Source organism: Planococcus citri, chromosome 3, assembly GCF_950023065.1.
Source record: "Planococcus citri chromosome 3, ihPlaCitr1.1, whole genome shotgun sequence".
NCBI lineage: Eukaryota > Metazoa > Arthropoda > Insecta > Hemiptera > Pseudococcidae > Planococcus > Planococcus citri.
In genome coordinates this window covers 77,571,000-77,598,168 of record NC_088679.1, presented here as the reverse complement: position 1 = coordinate 77,598,168, position 27,169 = coordinate 77,571,000, and the positions used below count along the sequence as shown (strand labels likewise).

General features: G+C 33.5%; 2 protein-coding genes and 1 long non-coding RNA gene across 4 annotated transcripts in view; 2 read left to right on the top strand and 1 right to left on the bottom strand.

Moving 5' to 3' along the window:
- LOC135839441 (uncharacterized) overlaps positions 1 to 27,169 on the bottom strand; it is a 98,039-nt gene that overhangs the window by 66,278 nt on the left and 4,592 nt on the right. The gene's annotated exons all lie outside the window — the stretch shown is intronic.
- Positions 564 to 9,063, top strand: LOC135839415 (neprilysin-like). Of its 2 annotated transcripts, none has more exons than XM_065355427.1 (20): positions 564 to 663; positions 801 to 925; positions 1,036 to 1,139; positions 1,220 to 1,297; positions 1,390 to 1,551; positions 1,641 to 1,724; positions 1,814 to 2,072; positions 2,168 to 2,372; positions 2,484 to 2,600; positions 2,721 to 2,880; positions 5,014 to 5,119; positions 5,218 to 5,314; positions 5,523 to 5,699; positions 6,618 to 6,724; positions 6,809 to 6,867; positions 6,968 to 7,016; positions 7,125 to 7,192; positions 7,287 to 7,423; positions 8,455 to 8,619; positions 8,731 to 9,063. In XM_065355427.1, the coding sequence occupies exons 3-20, from the start codon at positions 1,076 to 1,078 to the stop codon at positions 8,905 to 8,907; spliced, it is 2,271 nt and encodes a 756-aa protein (XP_065211499.1). In that variant the 5' UTR covers positions 564 to 663; positions 801 to 925; positions 1,036 to 1,075; the 3' UTR covers positions 8,908 to 9,063. The 2 variants fall into 2 exon arrangements, with proteins under 2 accessions (XP_065211499.1, XP_065211500.1); XM_065355428.1 differs by having other exon boundaries at positions 1,005 to 1,139.
- LOC135839426 (neprilysin-11-like) lies at positions 12,840 to 26,792 on the top strand. The gene is made up of 18 exons (XM_065355444.1): positions 12,840 to 12,855; positions 12,952 to 13,035; positions 14,095 to 14,241; positions 14,355 to 14,438; positions 14,533 to 14,791; positions 15,003 to 15,132; positions 20,304 to 20,408; positions 20,492 to 20,651; positions 20,738 to 20,840; positions 21,359 to 21,455; positions 21,919 to 22,095; positions 22,247 to 22,353; positions 25,388 to 25,449; positions 25,562 to 25,610; positions 25,699 to 25,766; positions 25,949 to 26,085; positions 26,199 to 26,363; positions 26,485 to 26,792. The coding sequence occupies exons 4-18, from the start codon at positions 14,429 to 14,431 to the stop codon at positions 26,659 to 26,661; spliced, it is 1,806 nt and encodes a 601-aa protein (XP_065211516.1). The 5' UTR covers positions 12,840 to 12,855; positions 12,952 to 13,035; positions 14,095 to 14,241; positions 14,355 to 14,428; the 3' UTR covers positions 26,662 to 26,792.

Genomic DNA, 27,169 nt, shown 5'->3' with positions numbered 1-27,169 from the left:
ACAGAAAAACAAGATAAATGATAGATTACCTAGTTGAAGCTCAGCCTGAGTTATGCAATGACAATGCACATAATAAAGTCTAACAAAATTTTCAAAAAGTCATAAGTACATAATACAAACTAGGAAGTGAAAAAAATTGAAATAATTTTCAATTTAAAACGTCACAAAATGCAATGACTAAGCGAATATTTCATGAAAAATTGTTTCAAATCACAGTTCAGGGGTCAGGGCAAACTACCACGATAATTTTTTTAATTTTTTTTTACGTCGAATTGATTTTTTTCAGTCATTTATTCCTGAAAGTTTTTTTTTTGAAATCTATTCGCAGCCATTTCAATTTTTATCAAAACTGCAAAGCAATTCGTACGCTGATAAGCTTTTAAAAAATTAAAACAAATCGATTCGAAAACGTTATTTTTACGAATAAGATTCTGTATTCTTGGTTCCCTATCTCGTCACAAGCAAAACAGATAATTAACAATCTTATGATGCCATTTCATCAAAGTGTACCTAATGAAACATGAAGATTGAAGGTGAACAATATAATATTATCAATAAATACACACAAACAATCATTCGTCGGCAAATTTTTGCATTTTTTTTCGAAACATGAAAAATATACACAGATCAATAAACACACGCCAACGCTCAATAATAAGATAGGTAGGTACTTATTATTGTACTTTTATTTCACTAATTGCTCGAGGAAAAATTGAGAAACACTTGTATTAATTAACAAAGTAATCATTTCCAAAGCCCAAAAGTTCATCTTTTTCTAATTAAATATAGCTCTTACTTAGGTATAAATAAAATCAAGTTCATTTGCTCGAACTGTGTTTATTAACGAGATTCAACTTGTTGCAAGTGGTGATTTTTAAAAGTTCTGTGCGCGAATTCGTTCAATCATTTTTAATTTTGTTTTCGAGTAAGTATTAAACTTTTTTTTTCTGTTTTAACTGTACCATGTATGTAATAATTTACACCAATCATTTTGGACTGAATAGGAAAAAAAATTGATAAAATTTTCACCATTAGATATTCAAATAGAATTTCTTTCTTCTGGATTCAATTCAAAATGAGAAGATCATTTTCACATAGTTTTATGTCTGCTCCTCCCTGGACAATTTTATTTTTTTCACGTAAGTAAGCATAGTCGTATTGTTTGCAAAGAGGTTATCACAAGAATCCACTTGAGTGATTTTTTTTTTTTTAATTTCAGTTCTAAGCTTACTTTCATCGGTGTCAGCTCTGAATGCCACTAAAAAGATTTGCCAGACCAAAGAATGTTTATCTGCAGGTAATTCGCCTTCATTCACTACAATGAACGCTTTATAGTTTTTACCCTTAATTCATCTCTACATGCAACTTTTTTTTTTTTTGAAAACTCAGCCCAAAATTTAAAAGAATCGATCAACTTCAAAGCAAATCCTTGCGATGATTTCTACAAATATGCTTGTGGAAATTGGCCAAAAGTTCATAAAAATTCGAATTTATATATCCCAGGAAGTACCATACAACTGCGAGATGAGGAAAACATGGCAGAACTTTACGGTATAATAATTTTCACCGTATAATATGCATACTGTGAAATACAACTCGTAAAATTTCATTAATTATTGTCCCTCCAATATTATGTGTAGATTTTCTCAAACAGAATAACAGTAAAGAAGAACCAGAAGCTGTCCACAAAGCTAGACAATTGTACTCATTATGTTTAAATGAAGGTATACTTACGCATCTCAGTAGAATATTATTCTATAGCTGAAGAATGGAATTATTTCAAAAAAAATTAATTCCTTGATTACGTTTAAAGCTGCTTACAGTAATAAACTAGAACCCATCGAGAAAATGCTAAAAAAAATTGGCTTGCCAGTGCTAGCGATTTTGTCTGGTGAAATCAAAAACTACGATTACACAACAGCATTAGCCAGAGCAGCTAAATTCGCCGGAATCAAGACGTATTTCGATCTTACAACGGGCTCAAATCCGTACAATCAAACGGTAAACATGATTACATTGGGGAAAATAGCAGAAACGCCAGAATATGATCCTACCATTCTGCCTCTGACAATGTAATTACATAACGCTTTACTATACAAAATTCATATTCAAACGAATTTGGATCATTGATTGCGGATTACAATTGGTTCATTTATCAATTTTATAGCAAACGAATCAATTCGAAATCGAGACAAAGCGGATCGAAACGAGCTACAGGAAAAATTACAGAAGAAGAATTTATGGCTGAAGTTATGCGTAGATTATGCCAACAAAGTGCCCCAGCTTCTTGTGCAGAATGGAATTCATATACGAATGCCAAGAGAAATAAGATTATCGAAAACATTTTGACACGAAGTAGTGAACTTACAGAGGTAGGTATTCCTATCTATTGAACTGCAAGTAGGCTATTATTATTTACACCAAATTAGAAGATGCTAACAATATTCAAAATACTGATATGAATTAATTAATTAAATTTTCAGATCACCTCAAAACCGGCCGCACTGAATTCCTCACTTTTACCAGTCGTATACTCCTTGAAACAACTACAAGACCTAACTGATAGCATTGCAACTGAAGTAAAAACACAAATTCCCAAGGTAATTGAATTGAATTGAATTCCATTCCATTCTATACACAAAATCCATTTGTTCAAGTACCTACATGAAAACTATGTATTTACCATAAGAACGTATAGTGAAGTATAATTTACTTTGTAGTTGAACTGGACGAGGTACATAGAAGAAACCTATGCTGATTTGGACAACATAAAATTGGATCTCAGCGACCCTACCAAAGTTCAAATCGCCATTGGAAGTTTGGATTCTATCAAGGAAATAATACGATTTATTCACGAGACGAAGAGCGTTAAAAAAATAGGTAGGTAAACCTACTTATCGTTAGCACAGTCATTTTTACCCAGAAAAAAAATATAGGTAATAATAATGATTTTTGGAAAAACAAAACGAAACTGACAATTCCAACAAAAGGAATAGTTTTCTGGCAAAAAACAAGACTTTTGGACGTTTTTTTTTCTTTTTTAAAGTAAGACTTTGAAATTTTTTGCAAAAAACGACTATTAGAGCAGGCAAATAGCGGTTTTAAAAAGGAAAAAATTGGCACATAAATTTTTTCTTCGGGAATGTGTTCAGATGAACCCCCTGAACTACCAAAAAAAAACCGAACCTCCTAACCCTGGAGCTAATTTTTTAGGGGGCTAAAACCGGTTCCGATTCACGTTTTTTGCGATTTACTCCGAAAATATTAGGTTTACGAGAAAAACTACCATGACTAAAAATGTTCCCCTTCAAATTCTCGACAATTTGATACTAGTTCCATACCCACCCCTCAAGAGGGGTGTCTGAAAAAAGGGGTGAAAAGAGTAGGTGTTTGAAAAAAAAGTCAGTCCAATAAATTGATCAAAGTTATCACTTAATATCATTCGTTTTCGCTCAAATTTTTTTTACAAAGTCTACTCACCCAACTATTAATCACACCACCATTGATTGGTCTTCAGGCCTCCCAAGGGGTTGGTGGGGGATGCTTGGTTGTTCAAGTAACACACAACTGAATCATATATTTGAAAAACGAATCTGGACATGTGATATATCGAATGGTATGTTTTCGAAGTCGCTGAATACGAATACCAACTTATTTTCTGGGTCCAACTCCTCAAAACCCCTCTGTGCCCCAAAAAGGGGGTTAAAATTTTGAAAAAATGTGAAAAGTCGAGTGATATATCGAATGGTATGTTTTCGAGGTCGCTGAGTACGAATATGAACTTATTTTTTGTGTCCCACCCTCCAATGTCTCTCTGGGCCCCAACAAGAGGGCCAAAATTCCAAAAAAATCATCAAAAAGTCGAGTGATATATCAAATGGAATGTTTTTGAGGTCGCCAAGCACAAATATGAACTTACTTTTGGGTCCCCTCTCACAATGTCCCTCTTCGCTCCAAAAAAGAGGCCAAATTTTGAAAAATCATGAAAAGTCGAGTGATAAGAAGTGGTAACTTTGATCAATTTATTGGACTGACTTTTTTTTCGAACACCTACTCTTTCCACTCCTTTTTTCAGACACCCCTCTTGAGGGGCGGGTATCGAGCCTAGTATCAAATTGTCGAGAATTTGAAGGGGAACATTTTTAGTCATGGTAGTTTTTCTCGTAAACCTAATATTTTTGGAGTAAATCGCAAAAAACGTGAATCGAAACGGTTAGCCCCCTAAAAAAATTGACTCCAGGGTTAGGAGGTTCGGGTTTTTTTTGGTAGTTCAGGGGGTTCATCTGAACACATTCCCGAAGAAAAAATTTATGTGCCAATTTTTTCCTTTTTGCTCTCGCTTTTTTACGTTATTTTCCTGCTCTATATTTTTAAAAATTTTGTCAAAAAGAGACCCAAAAAAAAAAAAATTTTTTAAAATAATTTTTGGCGAAAAGCAAAACTTTGACAATTTTAGCAATGAACAGGACTTCTTGGGAATTATTTCCAAAAAATCTCACCCTTTTTACCAAAAATTACAAAAAAAGCGAGACTTTTTTAATTTCTAAAGAGCTAGAATTTTTGACAATAAGTAAGCAAGATTTTTGGATAGTTTTTGGAAAAAGGAAACATTTTTTGGAATTTTTCGCAAAAAACCGAGAATTTTTGGCTATTTTGGGCATAAAACAAAACTGACAGTTTTAGCTTTTTAGCAATTAGTTATTGGCCAAAAAATGGTACCAACTTTTTCAAAACCTTGATTAATATTACTTCCGAAGTAACACTACTCGTGATTGAATTTATTGGTATTTTTATATTTTTGTGTCACCAAATCCAAACTTTCACCACTTTTTAGTCAAAATAGCCAAAAATCACAACTTTTTTTTTACTATTTCAAGTTTCAACTACCTATCTAGTACACTTCACACAGGCACACTCCAAAAAAATCATATTTTTTTGATTTTTTTGACTTTGTTTGCTCCATAAGGACTATTCATAATTATTATATTTTGCTCTCTGAAAAATGTTACGCAGAGCTCGACCTTTGGTGGGAAGTTGTTTCCAACCTTTTACCCTACTCGGATTTGAGAATTTTCGACATGAAAAATAAAATAGACAATCTTGTAGATTCTCCAACTAGGTGAGTAATGGGATCATTTCAATATGTTAGCAAGTAAACTTCAATACTTCACTAATAATTGATGAAGTTAACATGGACATTTTTGAATGTTGAAACAGAGAAGAACGTTGTGCGGAGATAACTAGAATTTCATTCGGTATGGCAATTAGCTATGGATACGCCACGAAGGAAAAATACATCAAAGCCAAAACCAGGGTACAAAATTAAACTTAATAATCTTCAAATTTTGAAAATTAAAACTTACATCTGAAAATACAAAATGAAAATCATGATGTTTTGAGAAACATTTCAACTTTTATCATAAATCCAGAATTTAGACTCATTTTTCCGTTTCAAACCCATGTGGCTTGAACCTGCGAAATCAACGAAAAAATCCGACTTAATTTCGTTTCAATGTTGACAGATTCGAAAAATGTACGAACATATTCGGGACAGTTACAAAAAAATCATTCAAGAAGTACCCTGGATGGACGAAACAACCAGACAAAGAGCACTGAAAAAATTACAGTCGTTGAAGTCTTACATTGTATATCCAAGTGCGATCAAAACAACAAACAAATTGAATGATTTCTATCAAGATGTATGTTTTCAATTTTTTTTTTTCAGTAATTGGTATCGTGCTTCTGCTCATATCGCACCTCGGGAGTAATAAGGTCACATCTCAAAAAAATGAAATTTTACAGTAGAGTGATTTTCTTTTTTTTAAAAACTTGATTCATTATTTTTATCAACTTATAATTAATTGTGAGGAATGAATAGCACCTCATTTTAAAGATCTGGTATCCTACCTTCATTTAGCATAAGAACACTTTGAAAAATAAAATCTTAAAGAGGAAATATTTCAATGTTTGGAAAACATTTTGAGTTATAACCTTTCATTAAAGTTGATGTGGAGGCGAAAGGAAGCGTCCAAAAAAATTTCCTGGTAACAAAGTTGTAGAGAATTAAATTTCCAATCGACGTAATGTCGTTAGTTTTTTTCTAGAGTGCTTAGTTTTTGAGTTTTTCTCAAAAAAACTAAAATTTCATGATATGTGCAAATTCATTTTTCTGAAAAGTGATCAATTTTAAAAAAAATTTCTATTCGGTACAAACCAATAAAAAATGCACTGCTTGTGACTATTTCTAACTGACAAACATTCAAAACAATCAAAACTATTTGTTAACACTTTGTATGTACGAAATTTGCTGAAAAAAGGTGGAGTTTTTTGAGATGTACCCTTATAACTCCAAACAACTTGCAATGTTGTTGAGATTTTGAGTTAGGCCATTTGCGTTTTTTGCAAGATCTAGATATTGTACCCAACTCAAAGTGTAATTTTTGGTTGAGGGGGGTCATACAAACCCCAAAAATGCAAAAACATCAAAATCAATTTTTTTTGAGATGTCACCTTATTACTCCCGAGGTGCGATATGTACTTACTAAACTACTATCACGTAGTTCTGAATACAGCACAAAATCATAATACCTATGTACCTATTTCACAACAATTTTTAGGTGAAGATATCAAATAATTTTTACGATACGATGATTACGAAAATTCAGAATCAAGTGAAAAAATATTTAAGCAAATTGAATAAAATAAATGATCTGAACGAAGACGAGTAAAGAAGAAAATTTTCCATACTTTTTGGATTAGGTATTTTTGATTTAAAACCTACAATTTTAAAATTTTAAATTCGTTGCAGCTGGATTTTAACTCCCAATATTGTAAATGCGTTTTATCACCCTGAAAGGAATACCATAGGTACGTTAACCCATCTATTATCTGCAATGAACTGCTACCTGTTGTAAAATTTAAAAATTCGAGTAGGTACCTATTTAAATTTTTATTATTTTTTTCTCAGTCATTCCAGCTGGCATACTTGGATTATCAATATATAACCATAGTTTACGGTAAGTAAGGTCAATTTGGGTACCTCCAACTACCTACTTGATTAAGTATTTCAAATGAGGAACTTTTTGACAATAATTAATTTTACATTTTTTGGAATTTAAATTTAGAGCCCTGGATTACGGAGGAATAGGTTCAATTGTAGGTCACGAATTAACGCATGCATTTGACAACACAGGTTAGATCTCCGTTCTCCGAGATTGAACTTTTAAAAAAATCCAAATTATGTTTTACTTATTCGTAATTTCTACATTAATGTTTGATAATTTCAGGACGACGTTACAATGAGATAGGAAATCTCGAAGATTGGTGGCAACCTGAAACTGCAAATGCATACAGAGAAAAAGCTAAATGTTTCGTTAACGCTTATAGCAATTACAGTATAGATTTCGGTGGCGTAACCCAAATGGTAAGCAGCACAGTGTTGTAGGTACCTATAGTATTTTCGAGGATCTAATATACGTAGACGTAGTACTTATAGTCTTCTAAAAGGCGTAGGTGCATCTGAATACCGAGGAGATATTGACACATTACGTGTTTTTTAAATTGAAGAGGAATTGATTCAGTTGGAAAATTGTTTACAAACAAATTGATTCACTTTTTTTTTGTGAAACTTTCATAGGAATTGATCTGTTTTTGAGCGAAGCGAATCGCATCATTCATGAACGAATGATGATTGAACAAATTTCTTGATTTCTTGATGAATCATTCGCGAACTAATTAATCAATTTTTAATGAATCATTCACGAACGAATTGGTTAATTTTTGGTGAATCACTTGCGAACGAATCGAGTCATTTAAATGACTCGTGAACGAACGAACGAATTGATTTACATGATCATGAATCATCCGCGAACGAATTGATTTATATAAATGACCCGTTCGCGAACGAATTGGTAAATTTTTGATGAATCATTCGCGAACGAATTGATTAGTTTTTGGTGAATCATTTGCGAACGAATTGCTAAATTTTTCCGAATCGTCCGCGAATGAATTGATTCATATAAATGACTCGTTCGCGAACGAATTGATTCATTTGATTGATTATTACAGTGAATCATTCACGAACGAATTGGTAAGTTTTTTCCGAATCATCCGCGAATGAATTGATTCATATGAATGACTCGTTCTCGAACGAATTGATTCATTTGATTGATTATTACAGTGTATCATTCACGAACAAATCGGTAAATTTTCGGTGAATCATTCGCGAACAAATTAATTAATTTTTGGTAAATCATTCGCGAACAAATTGATTCATAAATTAATGAGGTAGGTAATCGATTCAGGAATGGACGTATCGTGATCCCAGACTTTCAAAACGTGAAGTCACTCCGGCCCTGTCTCCGGCCCCACTTTCACTATCGCAACTCGACTTTTCTATACTTAGTAAGACTTTGCGAACAAAATGACTATTCTCATACTGTGAATTGTTAACAGGGTGACAGCAAAGTAACATTAGGAGAGGATATCTCAGATAGCGGTGGATTCAAGGAATCACTTCTCGCTTACAAAAACTGCGTATCTGAATTCGGAGAAGAGCAGATTCTTCCACAGTTTGAAAACTTCACTCACGAACAACTCCTCACAATAGCATTTGCCAATGTAATAATTTCGATTTTTATGCACCAAAGATACTCATACTTGGTTTTTAGGATACAATTCAAAATAAGTACTCTGTAATAATTTGAAACATCTTTCATCTAATTTCAACAGGTATGGTGTGAAAATCCAACCGTACTTTCTCCAATTATAGCACAATTGGATGAGCACAGCCCAGGTGGAGTTCGTGTAAATGGAGTTCTTCAAAATTCCAAAGAGTTCGCTGAGATATGGAAATGTCCGAAAGGAAGCAAAATGAACCCGAATAAAGAAAAATGTTCTATTTGGTGAATTTTCAATTTAATTCAACTCGAATAAAACAGGTACATTATTCAACAATACTGTAAATCACCACCAATCACAATTTTAAAATTATTTTTTACAATATTTTGCATCATAAAAATGAAAATTGGAAATAAATATACTGGATGTTTCTTCGGATAAAAATGTTTTCATTTTCAAGTTCAAATGATCATGAAGAATGTCGACTAAACAAAAATGATACGTAATTAGGTCACGAAAATGACATTTTTTAAAAAGAAATACATAAATCGCAAACAATGGAAAGTTTTCAAGTTTCAAAAATTCGTTAAAAATTGAAAAAATCAATTTGGGCAGCGGAAATTTCAGTTATGGGGATTTCAGATTACGCCTTTTCCAAAAATCCTTGCTTCCTTAAAATTGGAAGCAGTCATCCCGAGAATCTCCCTTGTCAGAAGAGTTCATCTGGAACTTTGAAAGAGTTTTGGAAGTAAAGTTCCATAGTAAGCAAATTACCACAGCTAAATACTCGGTCATGCGATTTTTATTTCAAGAAAAACGATATGACTAATGCTCAAGCTGAAAAGAGATAAAATAACGAAAGGTGAACACAGTCCATGTTTACATAAAAATAACAACTTCAAATGTGTTTTTTTGACCTGCATATTTCTTAGTGACGAGTGCAGAATATACTGATCGAAAAACACCCTCGAGGTATCCAATTAGGAAGTCTGCTCGAATGTAGATAAACTGTACATATAAACAGCCTAGGTAGTAGGTACAAAGGTACATAGGTACCTACATATGATCGCTTAGACTCGCCAAGAAATTCCCAAAGCGATCCAAATGTTATCTTTACATACGCAAAACAATTCATAGAATGCTGATAAAAAAATATTCTCGGATACTTTGTAGGTATTATTAGTAACTTAATTGGTGCAGAAAAATAATGAGTAGGTAATTCGGCAGTTAAGTTATATGTACCTAGAAATAACATCATTCGATATTTTCGTATAATCAATACGAAATGTTTGCGAAGAAACATACTTACACGAATTTATCCAAAAATAAGCGATTTGCGAATTTTTAACCGCGCAGTAAAACCCTTAAAGATGGCCTTGGATTTTGACGACAATAGCATAGATTGATGCAGAATCTCAAATACTTTCATTTGAGACTGGGTCATTTTTTCAAAAAGAGGCTGGGTAGCGACAGGATTGAAAAAATCTCGATCAATTCGAAAACACCTCCTCTTTGAGGGTTCAAATTTCCCCTTCCAAGGACACTTCCAGAGTTAAACATTTACATATGTGGATGTCTTTCAACTCAAAGTGCCAGTCTCTGCTGAATTTGGTCGAATTATTTTTCATCTCTCAAAATACGAATTTTCGAAAGCTTCTGCCCTCACTCCATTTGGGCTCCAGTATTTGTTTTTCAAATTAAATTTAAAAAAAAAATATATCATTCAAATTTCAAGAAATGTCCAGACAAAAAACGCACTTTTCACCTGAAAAAACTTTACTTTTCGAAACAAGTTTTTGCCCTCGCTCAGGGCTCACACTCGGTTTCTGTTGTCCAAAGTTCGTGCTTTGTCCCAAAAATAGTCAGTTTTGTTTTTTGCTAAAAATTGTAAAAATTCTCGGGTTTTTGCAAAAAAATTGTCCAAAAGTCTTCCCTATTGGGGAAAATGCTAGCTTTTTCGCAGTTGAAATGTTTCGATTTTTGATGTAAAATTGCCGCGTAAATTGCAAAGTGAAAAATCTCACTTTTCAAAAAAAAAAAATTGTAAAAAAATGTACCTAGGTAGGTACTAATTTCTTATTTACAGAAATTGCTGATTTTCACTAAAATAATCAAATTTTTGCTTAATTTTTTTCTTCAAAATTATCTAGGTAAATGGCCGGCTTAGGTATTTGCCAGAAATTTCCCAAGTAGGGTATCTTCTTTTTGCCAATAATCCTCACAAAGTTCTTAATTTTGCTGAAATTGTCAAAATCTTGCTTTTTGCCAAAAATTGTGAAAAAATCCTCACTTTTTAAAAATATTTCAATAGTTGTTTTTTCGTCAAACAAGCTCTTTCAACATAGAAAAATCAGTCCACCCTTGGAAAAAAACTCTCCCATTAAAAACAGACTTAAAGAATTTATACTGACAAGACTATAAGAATTGGACACACCAAAATTACTCATAACTTTTACCAAAAAGCACCAAAGCCTTCGTGCCAATTTTGCTTATCTGAACCCCTATCCATTCAACACAGCAACACTTATTGTTCTATATTGGCCCCACCTGCTCCAAGATCGATCATCTCTACAAATAGACGAAGACTCCCCCTACATTATTCCTGACAACCCCTCAGAAATAGAAAAATTCATCACCTTAATCAAAAAACATAACTCAGCGAATTCCAGAAAAACTTCCTTACGAAGGGTGTAATAATCTAGTAATTAAAAACACCCTAAAAAAAATTTCGGATTTTTACTTTTTTAAAAAAATTGTCCAAATGTCTCGCATTTTTGCCCGAAACTGTCAGAAATCCATTTCTTTTGTTAAAATTGTCATTCTCGTTTTATTTTTTCAAGAATTTCCTTTTTCATCAGGAATTGCAAAAACCCTCATTTTGCTGCCAAAAAATTGTCAAAGAGTTTCGAAATAATATAGTTCAACTATTCAAAATTGAATACATTTAAATTCGTAGGTAATATTTTGTTTTTTTCGTGATTTTTTTCTGCATTGAAATGTTTTGCTGGCATTTTGTCGCTTTTTTGGTTACTTTTAAATTACTTTTCCAATACTTTTTGGTTACTTTTTCGAGCTTTTTTTGGGGAAAAATTGAATACGAGCCCTGTCCTTGCTTCACTCGAGTCTATTTACTTTTCATTTTCAAAATTAAAATTTTTAAAAACTCATCATTCAAATTCTAAAATTTTAGATCAGAAAGAAATAAACAAATTTTTTCAAGCATTGTTTTTACCTTTCGTAACCAGAATTTTTGAAAGCTTTTGCCCTTGCTTCGGGCCAATTCTTATCTCTAACTCGCATTCAAGTATCCGAACATGAGAAAAAAACAGTAGGAGAAAGATTCGGGGGAAGGAGCTAAAATTTTGAGGGCCCCATTCGGTGTATTCGCCAGGGGCCTCCAACCGACCCAGTACGCGTCAGAAGTGTGGTCTATGACCAGTTAGGTTGCATGTATCTAGGAAAAAAACTTTAGAGGTCGCAACATTAGGGCATTTCATCTCATGACTCGAATGTGTAGACGATTATGGAGAAATAATTAAATTTATGTATCCGCATTTATACACTCCAACATATTCCTTAAACAACTTTTTTAAGCTATCGAGTAGTTCAAAAAAGTAATTATACAATCTAAATTGGACAAAGATGTAAACATTTTGATGAAAAACAATTTTTATGTCTCGCAAAGTAAGGGAACACGATTCATTGTTTATGCGAAAATAATTATTTTTCCTGTGTGATCCACTGATTAGGCAAATGACGTCAAAATAAAATTGATACATTTTTAGACTAAAGATTCACTCTCTCGATAACTTGTAAGCGTATGTACGCCGATAATAACCTGGAATGCAGTTTACGGTCGATTGGTTTTAATTGCTTTTATGCAGGAATTGATAAATCTTCGCAAAAAACCATTATTATAAAGGAGCTAAAAATGCAGTTCATCTGGTCATTTCTTCTTCAACACCAATAGAGAATTGTTCTTCAATGTGTGGTATATAATATTTAAAAGATAGTTTATTAAATTCTGCACCAATTTTTCAAATTTTTTATTCATAAGAGTATAAATTTTAAATAGGTACATATTACCTACCTAGTACACATTTGGATATAAATTTGAATACAAAATTACCTAATATTTTAATGATATTTTAATATATATTTTTTTTTTCAAAATGAGAACACAATTTTCAACCAGTTTTCTACTGGCTCCTTTTTCAGCGATTTTAGTTTTGCCGCGTAAGTGAATCGTACTTAGAAATGTGTGCGGAAGTAACACATGATTTTGCTTCGGTATATTTAGCCACAAATTATGTATTTGTTCGCTTATTTCAGTATTAAGCTCAATTCCACTCGTATCAACTCAGAACGTCGCCGATCATAAAAAAACGTGCCGTACAAAAGAATGTCTATCTGCAGGTATAGTAACCTTTTATTTAATGATTTTTCGCGTTTTTTTTTCATATTTTTTCCTTTCATTATTTACTCATTGCAGCAAAAATAATTAATTACGCTTCCTTCTCACTCTCATAATAAAGTGTTGAGAATTTTTTGGAGCTGCACAATGCATACACATGAATGCAAAAATGATTAAAGCTTGCCAAAGTCTTTTTAATAACCTTTTTCTCCTCCACCTTCCCCCTAAAAAAAACCGCTGGCCAAAAAATAAGCATACATTTTTGATATGAGATCTGCATATAAATACTGCGGCATGGCAAAGTGGCATACTTTAGGTTCTTTATCAATTTTTTTCTGTTTAATTAAATGGGCCAAGAAACATTTCAATTTTTTAGGTAAATGCTTAATTGAAAATTTTCATAAGATTCGAAAAACCCCCAGTATACGTATTTTATAGTTCAAACTGACCTTTTGATGTTCACCATCATTTTTTTTAAATGCAGATGTAACATTTAACAAATTTTCATTATTTTTTAAAACTTACCAAAAAAAATTGAAAATTTTCCCACCACTTGTTCGCGACATTTTTTGGAAAATTTGGGGGAGGGAATTCGAAAAAAAGGTTCTGAGGTTTTAAACCCCTAACTATGTAGAACCATCGCTTTACTACCAGACCAGTGTTTCAAATGTTGAAATTTACGTTTAAAAAAGAACAATTCTTTGAGAATTTTTTAAATCAATACCTACCTAATGTAATGTACAATTTTGAATCTAGTGAAAATTTCAAAAACGGTATTCTCCTTCCCAAATAAATATAATGTACAATAAATCATCTCCAAAAAATTTTTCACATAAGTACTTAGTTTTTTTTTCAATTTTCAAAGTGAATTTTAAAATTTGAAACACTGGTACATAGAGAAGTGATGATTCAATCCAGGAATCCAACATTTTTCCTACGTTTTTTGACGTCCTTTCATAACTTTTCATCGAATCTCGCCTCCAAATTTTACAAAAAAAAAATCAAACAGTGAATGGTCGTATCAGTGAAATCTAAAAAAAGTATTTTTTCTGTAAATTCAGCTCAATATTTGAACGAATCGATCGACTTCAACGCAGATCCTTGCGATGATTTCTACAAATATGCGTGCGGAAATTGGCCTCATGTTCATGGCCATTTACAAGAAGCGATTTTATTACGAAAATACGAAAATAGGGAGGAAATTCTAGGTAGGGTGATTTTTCATTACGGTATAAGTAACTAATAAGTAGATACATATGAAAAATACGAGTAACTCATCGATTTCGATTATGTACTGTTTGTATGTATGACGCGACACCAGATTTTCTCAAACAGAATAACACCGAATACGAACCAAAAGCCGTCCATAAAGCAAGAAAATTTTTCTCCTTATGCATGAACAAAGGTACCCACATAACATAGATCATTTTACGTTACGGTTTATAAAATACGAGCAGATCACTTGATTAGGCGAATAAAATTTACGATATTATTTTCAGCTGCTAATACTTGTGCGAGTAATAACACAATGTATCCACTTTCGAACATCCTACATACATTGGGCATATCAATGCTTCGGAACGAAAGTGAAACGGATTACACAACAATGTTAGCTAGAGCATCGAAATTGGTTGGAATCGATATGTATTTCTCACTAGGAACGAGCTCAAATCCGCACAATCGAACAGAAAATATGATTGTATTAACGTACCCAGAAAACGAATCAAAAGCTAAGAACACCATTTTGCACCCGTCAAGGTATGTACCTACCTACCTACCTACCTACCTACCTACCTACCTACCTATGTAGTAGGTATGTACATTTAATATACTGACTACTGGCGTCAGCTTATGATCAAATATGTGTATCTTACGTTAGATAATTGATACGTACCTAGGTGCATAGTACGTATACCTACACACGATGAATGTTTGATTGTTTGACAATGGGTTTACTTATCAATTATAGCATAGCAAGTAGACCGAGAACAGTAGTAGGAAAGATAACTGATCACCAATTCATAGATAGAATGAAACGTAGCACGAGCCCCGAATTAGATAAAATGGATAATAATAAGACTACGGAACAACATGAGCAGGTAATCTTTAATGTATAGAAAATCAAAAAATATGATTTTTAACCAAAAATGAAAAAAATTACATATTTTACTCAAAAATGACTTTAGACTTGAAATGACACCTTCGATCTAAAAGATCAAAAAGTGGGTAAAATTCTTGGCCCAAATAATTTTTAAATCGCATTTTTTTTCTCAAAATGATTTGTTTATTTAAAACAATGTTGAAAAAAAATAAATTTAGAATCGCAACCAAAACTAGACAACTGCGCTATGCGCAGCTGTAACAGTGTGCGTAGCCTATGTTATTAGGGAAGCACAACATGATTTTGAAAAAAACTAGACAGCTAAGCTTAGCTTAGCTGCAAAGTGTGCGTAGCTAGCTGCCTTTTCTACAGCTATAACCATTATTACATCTAGGTAGTGCATAAGTGAATCAACCATGTCACAGTAATGAGAATTTTTGAAACAGTTGTTTTTCATAGTTTGCATTGTTTTAAAATTTACAAAATTTCAAATCAATTTCCCGAATTCCCCATCGCTACAATTTCATAAAGTTTTCAATAAATTTTCAGAATTTTGCATTGCTGCTGAGTTAGGAAATTTGCAATCAATTTTTAGAATTCACATTGCCTCTAAATAGTCAAATTTTGAATAATTATTCAGAATTCTTATCGTCTTTAAATTAAAAAATTTCAAATTCAATTTTCAAGTTCATATTGTCCACAAATTGTAAAATGTTTACTCAATTTTTGGAATTTACATTGCCTCCAATTTTTCAGAATTCTCATCTTGTTCATAAATATTACAATACTTATTTCATATAATTTTCAAGTTCACATTATCTGCAACTTACATAACTTTTAATCAATTTTTGGAATTCTCAGCGTCTCTAAATACAAATTTTCATATTATTTTTTTTAGAATTTCCATTGTCTTCAAATTAATAAATTTTCAAACCAACTTTTAGAACTTGCTTTTTATTCTAAATTGAGAATTAAATCTTATAAAATATGTTAAGAATTTGAATTGCCTCTAAATTACACGAAAAAAAATATGGGTAATTTTTACAAAAAATTTAACTAAATACTGGTATTTAGCACAATTAAGTACCAGATCCCATTCAATAATTTTTACTGTAATCGTATAGTAAAAATTATCATTTTAATAAATTTTGCTATAGGTACCAATAGTAAAAATCATTTTGTTTTAATAATTTTTACTAAATCATGATAATAAAAATTACATGTTTCAATTGTACAAAAATTAGTTTAATTACTCATTTTGAAGTAATTTTTAAATTATAAGTAAAAAGTTAAAAATTATTCATGTCAAGGTAATTCTTACTATACTTATGGCTATAGGTAGACAAAAAATTAATGAAATGAATTTTTAGTTAGCAAATGATATCATAATTCATAACTCAATTTCACCATTATTTAACAAATGATATAATTCATAACTCAAGTTCAGCATTATTTTTGCCCCATTTTCATGTACTACATTTATAGGTAGTAACTCCAAAGCATTTACCTATCCAATTTTCCAACGAAAAATCTGTCACCTACCTACTTACCTCACGGGGATTCGAACCTGGGTCCCTAAATTTCCTATTCCTACCTACATGCCCTATCCACTCAGCCACCTATTCACTACGAGGGTTAGGGCATTAAAATAGTATATTTGTTTGGTAAACGCCCCACCAAACCACTCCCACTTGGAATTTACAGCTAACAGACCGGGGGTGTAACAGGGTACAATGAAACACAGCTGGTGATGGAATAGACTGGGGGTATAGCAGGGTACAATGAGCGGCAGGTGTTCTACAAGTCCCCTTTTCCCTTTTTTAGGATTTAATGCATTAAAATAATGAACTAAAATTGCAATTACTCAGCAATTACCCATCCGAATTGAATGAAAATAAATCTATACCCTCCGCCTTAATGATTCTCAAATGGTGTCCAATAGGTACAAAAAACGGTCGGATAGCTTAAGAGAACATTCATTGCAATTGAAATTTCAATTTCTCAAAGCGAAACCAATAGTGTGCTACGCACACTAAAAACAATGCAATTTTAGAAAAAGAACAACACGATTTTGAAACAGAATCACAACGCAATTTCAAAAAAAAACATGATTTTGAAAAAAGCGATTTGGATTTCGAAAGCAGAACGCAATTTTGATTTTGAAAAAACAATATGTAAGACTTCAAAAAAAGCACAACATTGAAAAAAAGCACAACGCGATTTTGAAAAAATAAGCACAACATGATTTTGAAAAAAAAGGGCAACATAAAAAAAAGGCACACACACAACGCAATTTTGAAAAAGCACAACGCGATTTTGAAAAAAAAAGCATAACGACATTTTGAAAAAAAGCGCAACGCAATTTTCAAAAAAAAAGCACACACAACGCAATTTTGAAAAAAAGCACAACACGATTTTGAGAAAAAACATAACACGATTTTGAAAAAAAGCAAAACACAATTTTGAAAAAAATCACAGCAGGATTTTGAAAAAACGTGATTTGGATTTCGAAAGCCCAACGCCATTTTGACAAAATTAGCACAATGCGATTTTGAAAAAATAAGCATACCGTAAACTGGGGTAACATTGAAATCGCGGGGTAACATTGAAGGGTGCGGTTTTTCATCATATTATGCTCCATGGCGGTGGAACTATGAAGTATGGAACAATTCTGACACCGGGAATGGATAGAGTACACTTTGGCGATTATTTTTCCTATGTTATCATTTTCAACTAGTGGTTCCAACACCAGTGAAAAAGCAAGCAAAAAAAAGTGCTGTTTTCATCAATTTTAATTAACATGAAAAGCTTGGTGTCTGGAAATTTGAATTTTCAAAGAACGAGTCAAGTGACATTATAGATGTGTTGGTACATCTCCGGACTATAAATTAGCGCATTTGTTCATGTGCCAAAGTTGTTCCCTGAGGAGTAAAAAAATAATATTCAAACTGGGGTAACTTTGAAGTCTATAAAAAAATCATGAAATTTTGGTAAAATTGGACAAAAATGCATGAAAATGCTTGTAAACTTGTTAAAAACTATGTGAAAACTTGAAAAACAGCTCTGAAATCATTAAAAAATCATAAAATTTGGTCAAATTGGCCAAAATGCATGAAAAACGCCTGAAAACTAGAAAAATTCCAAATTATCATTTTGGAGCACTCTTTCATAAATTCAATTGTGAATATGGATCATTTTGTAAGTGCTTGACGCGTATAAAGTGACCAAAAAGTGAATACTCATGTTTTTGATAATTTTTGACCTTGATTGAAGCACATTTCAAGGGGTCTTCAAAGTTACCCCAAACGCTGGGTAACTTTGAAGGGCACTTCTTTTGGCTCTTGCGCTTGACAGGAAAAAGGTAGGCAACTTCTGTAACCGCCAAAACGTAGTGCTGACATAGCTTTATCAAAAGCACCACACACATTTCCCCTACCTCCGCCATTTATACCTCTAAACATAAAAAATACTGAAAAATCCTTCAATGTTACCCAAGTTTACGGTAACGCAATTTTGAAAAAAAATGAAAACCCAATTTTAAAGAAAAAAACATTTACAACGCAATTTTGAAAAAAAGCACAACGCAATTTCAAAAAAATAAACACAACGTGATTTCAACAAAAATTATAGCATGATTTTGAAAAAAAATCACAGCATGATTTTTAATAAAAGCAAAGCACAACACAATTTTGAGAAAAAGCACAACATGAAAGGGTAACCACCTGCTTTTGTTGTCTAGGTACTGCATTTATGTAAATGAAACACCTGCAGAAGTTCTAAAAACCTTTCTCAAAATTGAACAATGGAGAAAATTTAATAACCCCTATGGTGTTACATTTAGGTATAAGCGAGACAGATAAGCGAATACAATGGATCATTGAAAATCAATAGGTGGCAGTGGCACATCACTTTGATTTATAACTTTTAGAAAATAGCCAAATTTGAAATTTTTGTAAAAGGTTTCTATGGCCTATTGTGTTTGCCAATCGGCATCTTTTATAAATATAACACCACAGGGGTCGTAATAGTATATTACACATTAAGTCTCCTGGTGTGTATGCGATTTTACATACCTGCGATGGAGGAAAGTGGCGTTTATCACCCGCGAAGTGGGCGGTAAAGAGCCACTTACCTCCCACTGGTATGTAAAAGATTTTACAACCCCTGTGGTGTTACATAAATTTTGAAATTTAACTGATGTTGGCTTTGCTTTTAATGAAATCTTTTCCATTGTTCAATTTTGAAAAATAAATTTGAAAATTGAACAATAGAAAAGATTTTACAACCCCAGTGGTGTTACATAAATTTTGAAATTTAACTGACGTCGGCTTCGCTTTTGTCGGCTTTGCTTTTAATATGGCCCTTTTCCTCTTTTTCATTTTTTTTTTTAGTACAAATTTTTGTAATTAATTGCAATTAAAGACATCATAACAAAAAGGGGTAAGGTGCACCGGGGCAAGTCAGAATGATTTTTCGCAATTTCAACTTTGACCACATCCTGTTACTCCCCTTCTAATGAACCAATATGGATCAAATTTATTATGTAGGTTCCCATAAGGGTTCTTAACCTATGGTAAAAATTTGAGCGCGATTGACACAGTAGCTTTTGCTCAGTGGAATAAAATACATATAAACTGTTCTGACTTCCCCCAATTGGGGTAAGTCAGGACAGTTTATATTTTATTCCACTGAGCGAAAGCTACTGTGTCAATCGCGCTCAAATTTTTATCATAGGTTAAGAACCCTTATGGGAACCTACATAATAAATTTGATCCATATTGGTTCATTAGAAGGGGAGTAACAGCTGGTCAAAGTTGAAATTGTGAAAAATCATTCTGACTTGCCCCGGTGCACCTTAATTAAATTTATAATTACAACATTCCCTGCCTCAAGTTAAGCCTCACCTACGTATGAAAGATACAAAAAAATCGGCCCATTCCTCCAAGAGAACATTCGAGCAAAAGAATTATTCAACATTCAGAAAGAAAGTAATAGTGTGCTACGCACACTAAAAAAAGATTTGAAATCACTGCAAAAAACAACCCATTTGAAACTTGAAATTATGTAGGTACTAGGTAGGTCTAGGTACTGGGAAAGATTCATTCAAAATCGCATACCAATTTTGTAGCAATAAACATTACTTAATCATGTTTAAATTGAAACTTGCAGATGAGAAATAAATCAAGTACTGCATTCACCATATTATACACTCTGAAACAACTACAAGATTTAACTGACGGCATTGCCATTGAAGCAAATACAACAATTCCTCAGGTAATTCAATCATATTTCATTTTACGTTCTCAAACTGCCGGCGAGAATATCTACTTACATATTATAATAAATTTGACCATTAGTTGAACTGGACGAGGTACATTGAAGAACTTTACACTGGTTTGGATAACGTAACATTAGATCTTAATGACCCAACCAAAGTTAAAATTTCCATTTATGATTTGGATTACATCCAAAAAGTAATACATCTGATTTACGAAATGCAAAGTGTGAAAAAAATCGGTATGCTGAATTTATATTTACGATTATTTTTATAAGCGCAACTTATGCTTAATATTACACATTTTTTCTATCTTAATTCTTCGCAGTTGATAAACTTCGGAAAAAAGTTGTAGGCCTAATTTCTCATTTAGAATACTGCGTTTACCCGTATTTCTCGTACAACTACAAACACACAATCACTATACCAACGTAAGTAATTGCGCTATTTCTAGTGACATTTTGAAAAAAAATTATTACCCTTGTCCAAAAGTAAGCTGTAAATTTTTCTCATCCGCGAACCGTTATAAGTATAAACCTGATTTTTGGATTAGAAATGGGAAGTTATACTTAGATCACCCACCTGCACAACCCAGACCTCGCGCTATCTGATTTCTATCTTTTTGGACACCTTGGTGTGAAAAAGTTCAAAAATGACGAAAGTTTAGAAGCTGGGGTCAGATACTTCTTCAGTGAAAAGCGTGTATGCTTCTTTGAAGAGGGTATTTCGGTCGTGACTATACGTCAAGAAACAGGTAATTGACTCTAATTTCAAGTGATGATGTAGGTATTCTGATTCTTGATAAATAAATTTGTTAAACTTCGAGAGCGTTTTGCATCTTACTTTTGGGACAATAACGCTCGACCTAAGAATAAAATCATTAGGAGCATAGATTATGTATACTTTACCACTTACCTAATTAATTACAAGAGCACTTTTTTCAAAATAGAGAATTACACTGTGTTAAGAAGACCATTGAATCATTAGATATGGCAGTTAGTTACGTTTATACCACGAAGAAAAAATACCGCAAAGCCAAGATCATAGTACGTAAAAATTGATATTTCATTAACCTAATTTAGTCTCGTTCTCTAAAATGAACCTCAAAAGATCATGAAATATAAAAGTTTTGAAAAATACCTAAAAAATGATGATAGAACCCAAGTCTCAGCATGTCAAATTACCTACTCTACCAAGGCATAAAAAAATTGTCGCTTGGGTCAAATCATTTTTATTTAAATTTTGTATGGTTAGACAAGTTCATAAAAATAGAAGAGTACAATGGAACGTTCATTATATGTACCTAGTATTAAATAGCTGAGGGAGGGGAAAACCAATGTAGGTATTTTAGAACATCCTTCCTGGAATTAAAATGAAACGACTTCTGCTTGTTTTCTCAAAATAAATTGCATTATTTTTCATTAATTTTCATTTTCGAAATCACTTTGTGATCTAAATAACAAAGCAGAGCAGATATTACGTATTTTACTATAATATGTATGTCAACAGGTTGGTGAAATGTTTGTTCGTATTCGAGATAGTCTCGAACAAATTATGCAGAAAGCAGAATGGTTGGATGATAAAACTAAAATAAGAGCGCTGAAGAAATTGCAGTCCATGAAAGCTCGTATTGCCTATCCAGATATGATCGAGTCACCACATGAACTGAACTACTTATACAAAAATGTAAGTAGGAATCCAAAATTTTTTTTTATTTTGCTAGCACGTGAGTACACGCAGGTAATAAGGTACGAGTATTTTATGCTTCTGATTGAACCTATATCAATTGGTATAATTACTTGTGTACAAAATCATAAAAATTCGACGTCAACTTTAGGTGCAATTATACAACACCTTCTACGACACAGTGATTTCAAGAATTCAGAGAGATCGAAAATCAAATTTAAACCGGTTGAATCAAATAAATGACTTGAGTATAGACGAGTAAGATGAAACTTTGCCGTGCACATTAGAGTGTGGTCCGTGAAAAAAAAAAATCGGTGGATTTTAATCAAATTCGCAGAAACCTCTCATTTCAAGTTGAACAATATCTTTTAGCTCCGCTGGTGCCCCTGGAGGGCGAATTTTCAAAAAATTGTAGTTTTTTGAAATTATTTTTTTCTTTTAAAGTTGTGCAAAAATTCATAATGGCAAAATTTGTTTATTTTCCAATGTACTGCCCATTACCAAGGTCAAAAATATGTTTTTCTCAATTTTTTTTTCAAAGCTCGGTTGTCTCTTACATAAATTTTAAAGATGGGCAATTTGTCCATTCAACGTTTCTTTTCAAGTCGTACCCGGTTACATCCAAATCTGAAGATTTGACATCCACTCATCACTACCAGACACCCTGTACGCTTGCCAAGAAAAATTTTCAACCCCTGAATTTATGCAAAAATAAGCAAGATTTGCGAATTTTCACCCGCTGAGTAGAACCTTAAAAATGGTCTTGGATTTTGACGGTGATAGCGCATCCTGGAGCAGATGTTTCATCAGATCACCAACTGCTGGTGGCTTCCTTCAAATTGCATCTTCGCAGCGGGAAGAAACCAACAAAGAAAAAGCGCATATACCTTACTGACCAAGAAAGGATAACACTTGCTGCCCAAATAAATATTGATTACACAAATGAAGAGGACCCAAATACCTTATGGGAAAATATGAAGGCAGAAATCCAAAGGAAGCGCGATTTGGTGATCAAGAATAAGAAGGAAGAATGGGAAAAATGTCAACCAAGGATGTCAGAAGAAACATTGAAGCTCATAGAAGAACGCAGAAAAGTTAAACTGGAAGGAAATGATAACAGATACAAGGCCTTGAATAGATGTGTACAGAGAGGTTGCAGGAATGATAGAAAAGCTTACCTGAACAGATGTTGTGAGGAAATTCAAGAACATGCTGAGCACAACGAATCAAGTGTACTATTTAAGAAGATAAAACAGATCACCAGAGATTGTAAACCACAATCACGTGAAATCACAGCTGAAGATGGTACAGTCGCATGGGACTCTAAAAAGATTCTAGAGAACTGGAGATTGTATTGTAGCAAGCTATATTGGAGTGAACCACAGAACCCAAACAATAATGAAGTACCAGGAATCATAGTAGATAGTGTAGAAGAGCCAGAAATCTTACTTGACGAAGTGAGAGATGCCATCAAGGCGTTGAGAAAATGTAAAGCGCCTGGATGTGATGGTATTGAGGCTGAGATACTACAGTCCATGGGCAAGAAAGCAGAGAAGATGATCTGGAAGATATGCAACAACATATGGCACAAAAGAGAGTGGCCAGAAGATTGGTGCAAATCAGTGTTAATCCCGCTACACAAGAAAGGTGATACAAAAAATTGTGCCAACTACCGAACAATAGCCCTAATTCCGCATGCCAGTAAAGTGATGCTCCGAATAATCAACAACAGAGTCAAGGCATACTTACATAGGCAGATTCCACCTGAACAAGCAGGATTTATGCCCGGAAGAGGCACAAGAGAGCAGATCTTGAACATCAGACAAATAATCGAAAAGTTCTGCGAATTCAACATCCCGGCGGTACTATGCTTCATTGATTATGCAAAGGCCTTCGACTGTGTCAACTGGATAAAGCTATATGAGATACTACATGAGATGGGAGTTCCAGAGCACCTAATTGAACTGATCAAATCACTGTATGACAAGAACGAGATGACGGTGAGAGTAGGCGGAGAAGAGTCAAACACTTTTCAGTCAGAAAGAGGAGTACGGCAGGGCTGCATACTCTCGCCTCTGTTGTTCAACATCTATGGCGAGTACATCATGCGGAAAGCCCTGGAGATCTGGGAAGGCGGCATCAAGATAGGAGGAAGAAGAATCTCCAATCTCCGCTACGCTGATGATACCACCTTAATAGCCGCAAGTGAAGAGGAACTGGCAGAACTGATCAAGCGAGTCAGGATGGTCAGTAAAGACATGGGACTCCTCATGAATGTGGGGAAAACCAAGGTCATGGTAGTTGATAGAGCTGGACACCTAGCAGAATCTGAAGCCTTGAATGAATTTGAAAAAGTGAACTCATTTATTTACTTGGGTTCACTGGTGGATGCTGATGGAGGATCGGCTAAGGAAATTAGAAGAAGAATAGCTCTTGGGAAAGCAGCGATGTCTCGGTTGAGAAAAGTCACCACCAACCGGAAAATCTCCATAAAAACAAGGAAGAGACTAATCAAGACGCTAGTTTTCCCAGTTTTCTTGTATGGAGCGGAGACCTGGACATTGAAGCAAGATGATCGAAGAAGAATTGATGCTTTTGAAATGTGGGTATGGCACAGGATGCTGAGGATACCATACACTGCGCACCGAACAAATGCATCAATTGTGGAACAACTGCAAGAACCAACCAGGCTGAATAAAATATGTGAGACCAGGATAATGAGTTATTTTGGACACATAGCCGGAAGAGGACCAGAAAACATCGAAAAGGGAATTCTCTTTGGCAAGGTCCCTGGAACATGAGGGAGAGGAAGATCTCCAACAAGATGGACCGATACAGTCCGGAAGATAGCTGGTTCAGTTGCGAATGCGGCCACACTAGCTCAAGATAGAGAGGAGTGGCGGTCGTTGTTGGGGGCACACTAGTCGCTTGCGACTATGACGTTGATGATGATGATGATGATGATGATGATGATGAGTGCAGATCGATGCAAAATCTTAAATAGCCCACTTTCATGTGAGACTTGGCCATTTCTCTCAAAACAGGTTGCGTAGTGGCAGGAGGGAAAAATCACGATTTTTTGAAAATATGACTTTCTTAGAGGGTCTAAATTTCCCCTCCAGGGGCATCTACGTTGCTAAACAATTTTGCGGGTAATTTTCAACTCGAAATGAAGTTTTTTGCTGAATTTTGTAAAAATCCGTCGACTTTTTTCCTCTCGAGATCCACCCTAACGCACATTGTAATTTTAATGATTTGAAAACTTTATTTTGACAACTTTGAATTTTTACAGCTGGAATGATAAAAGCCCAAGCGCCGTAAATTCTTTTTATGATATATTGAAAAATACCATGAGTATGTAAATTTACCTGTACTAGGTTTAGGTATCTGTAATATGACATCAGAAGTAAACACTTGAAAAAAAAAGTCGTGAAAAATTTTGAAACTTTTCCATTTTTTTTTTCAGCGATTCCAGCTGGCATACTTGGATCACCAATGTATAGCAACAGTTTAAAGTAATACAATAACATATTTCAAATAAGTCGAATTTTAATTTCATTTGAATTCCTGTTTTAATTTTCTGAATTGCTACAAATATTGCAGAGCCCTGGATTATGGAGGAATAGGTTCATTTATAGGTCATGAAATAACTCACGCATTTGACAACACAGGTTAGGTCGCCAAGACATATCTAATTAAGGATTACAGGAAAATTTATCGCGCGGTGAATTTCGCGCGATGAATTTTCCTGTTACCCTAATGAAGAAAAAAAATGAATAAAAAAATACAAACATATGTATTAATAATTGGTGATCTAATTGGTGATCGTATTGCCACGTTGAATAATTTTCAGGACGACATTACAACGAGATAGGAATTTTCGAAAACTGGTGGACAGAAGAGACTTCAAAAATATACGATGAAAAAGCCAAATGTTTTGTTGAAGCGTATGAAAATTATAGTACCAGCACTGGGAACGTCGCCCAAAAGGTAGGTAATCTGATTCTTAGGATGCCCAAAATTAATGATGCATGACACTTGACTATACGAATTGGCTTCATGAAACACTCGTAAGTAATGTTTTTAATTTCTTTTTTCACAAGCATGACAGTAAAGAAACCTTAGGGGAGGATATCTCGGATAATGGTGGATTCAAGGAAGCACTCTACGCGTACAAAAAGTATATATCAGAATATGGAGATGAACCGATTCTTCCGCTGTTTGAGAATTTTACTCACGAACAGCTCTTCACACTTTCGTTTGCTAATGTAATTTAACAATAATTTTTCAATCGCATAAAAAATTCAGAGTAGAAAATTAGTCATCTAATACATTTATGTACGTATTTGTATCCATGCATTTCAAACATTTCGTCGTTCTATTCAACAGGCATGGTGTGAGAATCCGACGATGGATTCTGCGGAAGCATCTCAGTTCGATGAGCATAGCCCGAAAGGTGTTCGCGTGAACGGAGTACTCTCGAACTCCAAAGAATTTCCTGAGATTTGGAAATGTCCAAAAGGTAGCAGAATGAACCCGAATAAAGAAAAATGCTCAATATGGTGATTTTTCAAATAGCATATTTATCTACCTAAGATGATGCAATATTGTAAATACCTAGACCTACCGTATCTGTCTTTACTGACTTATATTCCAATTTCCATACAAACTCTAATAAAAATTAAGTCAGATCTTTCGATTTCCTCTTTATTTTTTACCATTTTCCTTCAACATACAGTAAAACAACCTCCATCATTTCCGTCCTAACCATTTAAGGACTTGAGAAGCAAGCCTCGTGATGTTCATTTTTCACATCACACATTAAGTAACAACGTTTTGAAAAAATTGCTCAAGTTTTGAGGGTTTATTTGCGGGGTTTTGCTTTTGAGGAGAAGAGATTGCACATTCAAAGTCAATAATTAAAATAAAGAAAGTTCAAAGTTAAACTTTCACTATGAAAGCTCAATTCATCATTATGGCAAGCAGAAGTTGAAGGCTACCATTTAAAAATTTGAAAAATTAGCAATTGCCCATACTTTTATATTTTGTTTTCAGAAAATAAATCCTCAGAATT

Bases quoted from the DNA above. Each gene is read 5' to 3' on its own strand.
- LOC135839415 (XM_065355427.1), top strand. From the start codon at position 1,076: ATGAGAAGATCATTTTCACATAGTTTTATGTCTGCTCCTCCCTGGACA. The intron at 2,601-2,720 runs GTAATTGAATTG...TTTACTTTGTAG, and splicing joins TAAAAACACAAATTCCCAAG to TTGAACTGGACGAGGTACAT. The intron at 7,017-7,124 runs GTAAGTAAGGTC...ATTTAAATTTAG, and splicing joins ATATATAACCATAGTTTACG to AGCCCTGGATTACGGAGGAA.
- LOC135839426 (XM_065355444.1), top strand. The intron at 26,086-26,198 runs GTAGGTAATCTG...TTTTTTCACAAG, and splicing joins CTGGGAACGTCGCCCAAAAG to CATGACAGTAAAGAAACCTT. The intron at 26,364-26,484 runs GTAATTTAACAA...TCTATTCAACAG, and splicing joins TCACACTTTCGTTTGCTAAT to GCATGGTGTGAGAATCCGAC.